Below are 10,053 nucleotides of genomic sequence, written 5' to 3'. Positions count from 1 at the left end.
GTGGGCAAGTGACATCAAAGATTGGGATTGGTATAGTGATTACTGTTCGTATAGGAATAGGATCATATATTTTGATCTATGCGTGATGAATTCATAATCTTGCCCTTGCCCACCCTCGAACTGAAAAACTTCTCAATAATCGAGTTGGGAGTTATAGATGACTATGCATGGCGGCATGCATGTTTCAGGTAGAGGAAGAAGAACCCACAATCAAAATGATATGGATTATGAAGGAATATGGCTGACAAGAATCATGGATGATTGCATTTGCTATCAAAATGCCTGAACTTGGAGATATTTATGGGAGTTATGGCTTAACATTCTTTCTTTCCTTATGTTAACTGTGTATTATTTGTGGATAGATTAGTGTTTCTTATTTGTTTGTTAAAGATTACATTAAATATATAGGACATTGTCTAGCAATTATTATACAGTATATATTTTGGGTGTGTTTGGTAGACAACTTTTTAAAACACAACTATAAGATTTGATTACCCCTTCAATTAAAAATTCTATTCCCTAATTAAAAAGGTATCAATCCATCTTATTGGTAATATGATTTTTTTAGATTACCGCATCAATACGTGGTAAAACTCATTTTTCTAATTACAATTTTCCCCTATTAATGGAAATAAGTCAAGTTATTTGTAGTAAATACATAATTTATTAATTAAAAATACATAATATATTAACTTTATGTAATAATAATAATCTGAATGTTATTTTAGAGATTTGAAGTCGAGAATGTAAGGTGAACCTTGCACCAGTGTATTAGGTGAACCTTACTCTTATGTATAACAATTGTTTGACACCTCTACATCCATAATAAGCGGTAAAACTCGTTTTTGTAGTTACAATTTTGTCCTATTAGTGTAAATAAGTCAAGTTATTTGCATTAAAAAAAAAAGTCAAGTTATTTGTAAATTATTAGGACTGAACTTAGCAAATACTCCAACTTAATTTGGTAAAAGATGTATTATCTATATATATTTTTTTATTAGTTAATTTTTTTTCATTATATTATTTATAAAAATAAAATAAAAATAATGACATGCATATAAAATCCATATTGTTTTGGTTTGAAATATAGCATAAAATTACAGTGAAGAAAGGAGTAAATATTAGATGATCACAAATGGACATACATTACATTTTGCAGTGAAGCAAAAGCTCACAAATCGTAGACCTGTTTTCCGGTGAACTTCACCTCAATCGGACTGATATTCTTTCCGATGGACCTCATGTTCTGCCCGACCCCTTCACGCCCGGCGTTCACCTTCTCCGGGTAAACTCCGTCCTTGGGGTGCAAGTATTGGACCTCGCCGTTGGGGAAAACCCTGTAGAATTGGTAGTTGATCTTGTACTTGGATCTCAGCCGTGTACCCAGAGCCAAACACTGCTCTTTCCTCGCTAATTTCAGCAGGTTTGCTCCCTCCCTCATGATGGCGGCGCCGCCGGTGGGCATCTCGAAGATCTGCTCCTTGGGGGAGGTCCACGTGATGACGTAGAACTCCTCGACCTGGGCCTTGCGGAGGAGCCCGCCGGTGCTGCCGCCGAAGATGGGGGACGGGGTGTTGGGATCCAGGGTCGGCGGGGTGAACCCCACGGGGGCCTCTTTGGTGGGCGCCTCCGTGGTTTCCTCCGCCATGGCCCGGATGGGGCGGCACGGCGCGGTGGTGGACTTGTTCAGTCCCCTGGGCACGACGGAGAAGCAGTGGAGGGACTGCTTCCAGGGCGCCGCCACGCGGTCGGCTGCGGGCTTGGCGGCGGAGAGCGGCGAGGCGAAGAGAGAGGCTTGGGCTGCCATGGCCATGGAAATGAAGAAGGTCGAGGCGAGGAGATCAAAGAGGGAAGTGAATGTGTGGAGAAAAGAATGAATTGAAAGTGTTTGTTTATTATCCCCAGAGAGTTTGCGTGGTGGGAGATATGGATATGTTGGATAAGGTGATATAAGTATAGACCAATTAGAATGTGTGATTTTGATACGCACTCTTCTGAGTTGAGCCAAGCTTGTCAGCCTCTTCCATGTGGCATTTATCCTTTTCATAGCCATATATTACGCTGTAACTTGTAATGGAATTGTTTAAGATCTTGCACAATTTTTTTCCCCTTTTTTAGAGGGTAATGGCTAATGAATTGTTTTGATTTTGTCCGTTATAAATAAAAGATTTTTTTTTTGAATACTACGAACTATGTTACAATGTAGTATCTGTTCATAAATAAAATGATTAAATGTATAAATATTTATTTTAAATTTTATAGGTCTTCTAGGCATTTTTGTTTAGTCATTTTACCACTTGTAAAATTAGTCCTCAATCAAGACAAATATATGAAAATTTTGGTCTATCTCCTATTATTTATCATCAACTACTTTTTATTTTTAGACTTGTGGTGACTAGTATGAAAATAAAATAATTAAATATAAGTTGATGGTAAAAAAAATGTGTTAAAAGAAAAGAATTGATAGTCAGCTACCACATGGTATAGTGGAATATTTTAGAATGTAGATGTGACTTAAGAAATATAAAAATATTTACGTAGTAGGAAAAAGATTTAGGAAATATAAAGATATTTAAGTAGTGGAGGTGATTTAGGGAAGAAAATGATATTTAGGAAACTAGAGTTCATATAATTAAGCTGACTTGACCATTCTTCCCTAACTACCAGATTGCCAAATAATTGCTTTCACCGGTCGCCTCCATCCCCGCCTCCGAGATTGGTAGATGGCAGACCGCAGATGGAGTATAGACGTACAGTGTTAATGTTGACTAAAAATGGGGAGATTTTGCTTGGATTTGTGTTGGGAGATTGATGAAGTTTGTGATAGCTTGAATCTAATGGCTAGGAAAAAGTGTGCAAAGAATCCAAAGATGGAGAGATGGAGTTGAAGGGTTGGGTTTATTGGAATTGTGAGAGAAATGAGAAGGCACGGGGACGGTGGTAGTGCTGGGGACTGTGAGTCTTGCATTGAGAACTGAGATCAGTAGTGTTTAAGCATTCAATGAACCATTCAATTAACGAGGTAGGTAGTGCTTAAATAAATAAAAAAAGAATAAAAATAAATAAAAATAAATCGGGCGTCTAGCGTCTTTTTCAACATTGATAAACACACATAAATTCTCTTAAATGAACATGATGCAGGGACTAAGCTATTGGTTGAAATAACCACTGTATTTTTAGGATTGGAATCTAAACATTCCTATGCATAATCTCTATTCTCTTGAATTGTTCAAAAAAGTCTTGATTAATTTTCTTCAAGATAGCTTTGTGCGCCTTACTTACCATAGTCACATTAACTTAAATTTCAACTCTGACTCTATATCATCCTTCAACTTAGTGTGTTTCATGGTAGGATCTCTTATAATCTTCTCATAATATTTTCTTCTAGCCATTTCTGACTTACAACCATTAATTTATGTCTACAGTTGCACATATGTTCTAACTCCATTTATTTTCTGCTAGAAACATTTAAACCTCTCTTCAATTCCCAGCTACAATGTAAAAGGAAAGGACAACCAAGCAAAAATTTCACTCTAACTCTCATTTTATCATTTTTGTAGAAGTGAATATCTATCTTCTCATGCACTACATATTTTGATGAGAATGTATGTAAAAGTATTGTATTCAATCATAATGTTTGAGAGTACAGAGAGCGAATATATAGATACTAGATAGAGTCCTAGTCTAACACTAATAATATAGTCCTAGTCTAATATGAATAATATAGTCCTAGCCTAATAAGAATAATATAGTTCTAATACTCCCCCTCAAGCACAAGGTTGGTGTAACACCCCGTGTTACGGCCCCTAAAACCATTTAATTAATTAATCAATAGCCCAAGAGAAAGAATAAATCATAATGATTAATTAGGAAAAAAGGCCCACCATAGTCCATGGGCCTTCATATATAAACCCAACCCCTAAACCCAATCCTTAGTTCCAAAAGGAATAGAATTAGCGAGCCTATAATATTAGTTCCTAATTAGGACTCCTAAATATATAAATAGGGGACTTAGGAGGCACCTAGAACTTCCCACAAAAATAACGCCCCACCACCCCAAAAGAGCTCCATGAATCCCCTTAGGAGAAATCAAGAAAGCAAGGAAGCTTAAAGAAAGATCCTTCATAGCCAAGGAATTAATTAAGGCTAAGAGGTAACCCATGTCTCAACAAAACCTATTTTCATAGTTATGATTCCCCCTTAGGGTTTCCCCCATATTATTGTGTATTAATGATTGGTGATGATTATTATTAATGATTGATATAATGATTCCATGAGGAATCTTGATAATCTTGATATTGGGAGATTCTTGATAATTATGGTGTTCTTGGTAATCATATGGACTTCTTGACGATTATGTGTTGTTCTTGATAATTATGTGATGTTCTTGATGTTTATGTGTTATTCTTACCGAATCTTGCAATTAGAAGACGAACTGTATTCTTGTTGATATAAAAGTGATTAGAACCCTAGGTTGTATCGTATGATATTATTCTTGGTTCATCGGGTGTGGAAATCGCATGTTTGGGTGTTGATTATGTTAGAAGAGCATGATAGGTTATGTGCCGTTCGTTTCTCGTATTTGATCCGTTAATTGTCTACGTGTTGTCGTTAATTGCGTTGTAAAGTGTCTAAGCATGGTTTCGGGTTCCACAACGGTTCCCGGGGCGAAATTATGTGATAAGAGTCAGTGGGGGGTAGGGGACCCGCCACCTACCCGTTGCCGAGAAACACCGCCCGGCAGCGGGTGGCCGGCGGGCGGGCAGCTGCCCGCCGGCGACCCGCTGCCCGGAACAGTAAAACCGGCGGGCAGCCGGCGGGTGGCCCCCCACCCACCGGCTACCCGCTGGAAATTCGTCCCACCCGGGACCCCGGCTTCCCCGTTTAATGTTCCCCGTTCCCCGTGGTGTCCCAACGGACTCCGTTTATCGTGCCTATGTCTAGTTTGATATTTCGGGTACCGTTCGTAGGTTTATGAGTCTATTATATTGCATGCTAGTTGAATTGGTATCCCGTTGACCTAGGTGCAAGAAGTATGAACCCCTTAGGACTATTCTTAGTAAGTGATGGATCACGCATAGGTTTTGTTATACGTTTTCTCCCCCTTCCTAATGTGTAATGTGGGTTACAAGCTAAAGTCTCATCCATCTTTACCGATTTTGAAGGAATTCTCGTGATGAATCTCGTGCATACTCTCCCAAAATGCCCAAAAGTCTTGACCTAGTCAGTTAGCAAAGCCAATCCTTAGGTCTCAACTCCCGATTCTTGTTGGGGTTTCTTAAGGATCAAGGGACTTTGGGTTGGTTTCCTCGTTTTATTGAATTTCATCTCTTCCTTGGTAGGTGAGATCCTTAGCACGACTTCACGTCCTTCCCGAAATTTAGCTTGTTGTGCCCTTTTGGTGATGCTTCTAGTAGCAAAAGCTCTTAGCATGTTTCCTTCATTCTTGGAATGCAGTCGGTTGTTGATACTTGTTGCGAAATGACTTGGCGGTCCTTATGAGTTGTTATTTACATAAATACTAACTTTTAGCACATACAGAATATTTCACTGGATTTCATAGACGAATACCTTATGCCTAATTCGTACGCCATGAATACGCGAGGTGTTATACGGGATTGTTCATAGCACACTAAGTATACAAGTATTGGCATGTATACGCCGATTGCTTGCAATTAATAATATTGTATATATGCATAGTGGGATGCCTTATAACATACAGTTTTGTCTAACATGCTTTATATATACATGAATGTGTGTAAGTATGTATTTCAACACAACCATGCGAACTATCTGATTTGACACACAATGTATACACCATGAAAATATAAATCTCCATCAACAATTTGAGCATGCAATTCGCATACAGATATTCTTTAATAATTACGAGTAAAATAAACTAGGTTCATAAATACCAAAAGATTTATCTTTGAGAAATCTTGAAAGAATTTGATCACACCATCAACAATTTGAGCATGCAATTCGCATACAGATATTCTTTAATAATTACGAGTAAAATAACCTAGGTTCATAAATACCAAAAGATTTATCTTTGAGAAATCTTGAAAGAATTTGATCACACCATCAACAATTTGAGCATGCAATTCGCATACAGATATTCTTTAATAATTACGAGTAAAATAACCTAGGTTCATAAATACCAAAAGATTTATCTTTGAGAAATCTTGACAGAATTTGATCACACAAGCACTTTGGAAGATCAGTTTTACCTCGGGGTAAATAAATTTTAGGTAGGCATAAATGTTATATCTAGAAGCCCAGAATATCTAAAGAACTTAGAATTGAAGTCCCTTGGTTGCTAATTCCTAAATCAATTGATGACCTGATGATGAGGCTAATTTTTTTTTTTAATTATTTAGGGAAGATAGGAGTGGCAACAGAGAGAATATGCGAGAGGGAAATGTAGAATTAGGGTTATCTCAGGATATGTATATATATATATATATATATATATATATATATATATATATATATATATATATATATATATATATATATATATATTCAAATGAGGACAAGTATATTATAGAGGACTGTGAGGACAGATATAGTGTGTGCCATTAGCCAGTATGTTGTGTGCATGACTGAATGTAGTCGTGTGCCACAGTTTGTATGTCGCGTGCTAGATTTGTTAATTTATAGAGCCTGGGTTCGAAACCTGATGTTTACATTTATTCTTGTGCGCCATTATGTATTAAGTTGTGTGCCTGATATTAATATGCTGTGTGCCCATTATTTGTCCTCATAGTCCTCTATATATTGTTGTCCTCATTTGAACTCAACCCTATATATATATATATATATATATATATATATATATATATATATATATATAAGAGTAATGTAATTTGTACGGAATAATATTTCAGTGTTAGGATACACTAATTGTAAACTTGTAGATACCTATAGGATTAACATAGCTAGGGTACATATGTATTATTTAGGATTAGGCAAAGTGATTAAGGTTAGGATATAATAATAATAATAATAATAATAATAATAATAATAATAATAATAATAATAATAATAATAATATGCGTGTAAGTGTAGCATACGAATATAATTGGGATGTATATATATATATATATATATATATATATATATATATATATATATATATATATATATATATAATAGAAGTTTAGTGGAATATGTTTAGAATAGTAGGGATATACCTATTTATGTATAAATATTTGTTTAGGGGGTTCTTATCTTAATGATCAAGAGTATCGGACAAGGCACTGGAAGCATGTGGTCCACCATGCAACATGGACCAAAGTCTAGAAGGATAGTCTTAAAATAGTTTGGGGGGTCAAGATGGATTTCTTCCAAAAAATAGTTTTGAAGTGACCACTTGGTTTAGGTTTCACAGATTTTCCCAGTTTCTCTCAGATTGTCTTTTAGGTCAAAACTTCGCACATACATGTATAACTATGTACATGTATATTAGAACTACGAGTATAGTATTGGGCCCAACAAGTAATAGGGTTCGTGACGATGTTAGGTAATTGAGTTAGGGAACAAGGATTACTACATACCGTACATGTATATGCTCCTACGTACCTATGTATTTATCTATTAATTATATATAATTAGGAAATAGTCCAACCTTCATGTTCAAGTATAGATTGTTATTCACATATTAAACAAATAAGGAATCATCAAGGAAGGCATACAAGCGCACAATGGATCAATAAAACAAGAAGTCAAGAAATCATCATACCGTACCAATGGGCACGAGGTGGGCGGTCGAACGCCTGCCAAGGTCCCACTGGAATGTGGCAGTGGGCACGTGGTGGGAGGTCGACCTCCTGCAAGGTCCCACTGGAACGTGACTTTGAAGAAGGGATTAATTCGGGAAAAGTCCCAAGAATGCACAAATTCAAGTCCAAACAATTCCACACTCATATGAACAACGAAAGGGACTTGAATACATGGTAAACATCAAGGAATAACATTATTATGATATCAACAAGGAACATGGAAGACTTAAGCGAAATTTCAAGACATCACAAGGATCACACATCACATTCCTCCCCTCCTAAAGAATAAAGTTACGATCCCACAACTTTCAGGCAAACTCATGCAAGTACTTATCAAGCTATAAGTAAGTTTAACTATCAAAATAATCGAACAATCACAATTAAGAAAAGTGAGCAATTATCGGTCAAATAAAGTCGCCAGTTGCAAGTACCAAATAACAAGTATCCAAGTAATGCATATTGACCAAATAATTAAGCAATAATGTGCAAGTCCTTAGTCGATATATGAATGAATTAATTAGGAAAATAACCCAACTTTCATGCTTAAGCAAATAAATCAGTCCTTTTTAACAACTATCGTAACACCAACATAATAAGCATCAACCTTCACGATATTTAGACAAAGCAAGGGGTTTTCACCACTTGTAGGGTTTTAGCAAGCGTTCGAAAGAGAGGGATACATAATTAGAGCAATGGCAATGATTCCAAGCTCATAACGATTTAAGGTTTCTAAGAATGAATTAGATACAACAATGAGTAAGTATAGGCATAACGGGTGTTTAATTGCTTTCAAGGATAAACAAGGACTCGAGGCAAGGGTTTCAACAATTAGGAATATCGAGAGGCTGGGATTCAAGGGCGAATGATATTTTAAGCTGTGGCAAAGGGTTCACAAGTCAACATGATATACTTAACTCGCACTAAAGATTAAGCAAAGGCATTGTTCATGCGTTACTTCACTTCCTTGTATTTAATTGGCGTTCTAGTTCTCTTTACAGGTGGTCTCCCACTTCCGTACTCCTTTTCCGGATCTGTTCCTGAACTCCCCGTTGTAGAAGTTGGATTTGGTGAAGGTCGGCGGTGCTAGCGTAAGCCTCGTTGAGGGTTCTGGGTTAACGAGCCTGGGGTAGGAGGCTCGGGGATTCTCGACTGGTTCCTCGTTGGCGTAATTCCGGTGTTTATAGGATCAGCACCGATCGTAATGGTAAGTTCGGGGTTCGCATCCTTACCTTGATGCGATAATTACGGGGGACTCTTAAGCTAAGCACAGAATAGAGTAAGGAGAAGTTAAGCAGACAATGATAGATAAACTCACAGTCTCACTGCGCATCCTAAGATTCCTATACCCTAAGTACTTAAACACCTATAGTTCAAGCCTAATGTCCTAAAGTCCTTTCCTAAAGACCTCAAACACTTAGAATTCAAGCCTAACGTCTTTAAAGTCTTATATAAAAGCCTTGTCCTAGGGTCGAACTTAGGCTCTCATACCAACTGTAACACCCCTAATTTTCAAAACTTTTAAAGCTTACGAAATAAAGGCAAATCTATTACTAATTCCCAAAAAGAGCATAAACTAAACATGGTAGTCGGGGTGTTATGCCACACCTGAGCTAGAGAATTCAGATGCACATGCTAAACTAACTAACAAAGCATAATTAATACCCAAATATAAATCAAGGCACGAAGGCCATCTCAGCCAAGCTAGAACTATCTAAACTAAGTCCACGAATCCAACTAGCGCGCTCCGAAGCTACTCAACTGTCCCTGAAAAACATTCGGTGTAGCAACCGTCAGCGAATAATGCTGGTAACCCACTCTAACGCGTTAAGTACAATATATGTAGATATAAGAAACTCATTTTGAAACTGGAATACATATATACTTACGAGACTCTAGTTTAAATCCAAGATCAAGACTCAAGGCATATTAACAGACTCAATATCATTGAATAATCATGATAACTAATAGGCGTTAATAGACAGATAAGCATGCAAATGACAAGTAAAGGCAACCAAGGCATTCAATACAACCAATTAGCAAGTAGTCAACAAAGCACACAATTCATCCTCCAACCTTATACCAAGTTCCAAACCCCCAAATCAAAAACCCTTCTTCTTCTTCTTCTCCCAATCACCCAATCTCTTTCTCTCCCCTTCCCTCCAAGCCGCCATCACCACCCTCACCTCCACAACCCACCGTCGCACCACCATCCGCCGCCCACGACCGACGCTCCGCCCCACCACCGCAACCAACCGGCGGCACCCCATCC

General features: G+C 37.4%; 1 protein-coding gene across 1 annotated transcript; it reads right to left on the bottom strand.

Moving 5' to 3' along the window:
- Nucleotides 1–1,033: 1,033 nt before the first annotated feature.
- On the bottom strand, nucleotides 1,034–2,087 carry LOC109166050 (photosystem I reaction center subunit II, chloroplastic-like). The gene has a single exon (XM_019314939.1). The coding sequence runs from the start codon at nucleotides 2,051–2,053 to the stop codon at nucleotides 1,172–1,174; it is 882 nt and encodes a 293-aa protein (XP_019170484.1). The 5' UTR covers nucleotides 2,054–2,087; the 3' UTR covers nucleotides 1,034–1,171.
- Nucleotides 2,088–10,053: the final 7,966 nt, after the last annotated feature.

This window comes from Ipomoea nil, unplaced genomic scaffold (assembly GCF_001879475.1).
Source record: "Ipomoea nil cultivar Tokyo-kokei standard unplaced genomic scaffold, Asagao_1.1 scaffold3084, whole genome shotgun sequence".
In the NCBI taxonomy this organism is placed as follows: domain Eukaryota; kingdom Viridiplantae; phylum Streptophyta; class Magnoliopsida; order Solanales; family Convolvulaceae; genus Ipomoea; species Ipomoea nil.
This window is presented reverse-complemented; position numbering and strand designations above follow the sequence as displayed.

Bases quoted from the DNA above. Each gene is read 5' to 3' on its own strand.
- LOC109166050 (XM_019314939.1), bottom strand. From the start codon at position 2,053: ATGGCTATGAAAAGGATAAATGCCACATGGAAGAGGCTGACAAGCTTG.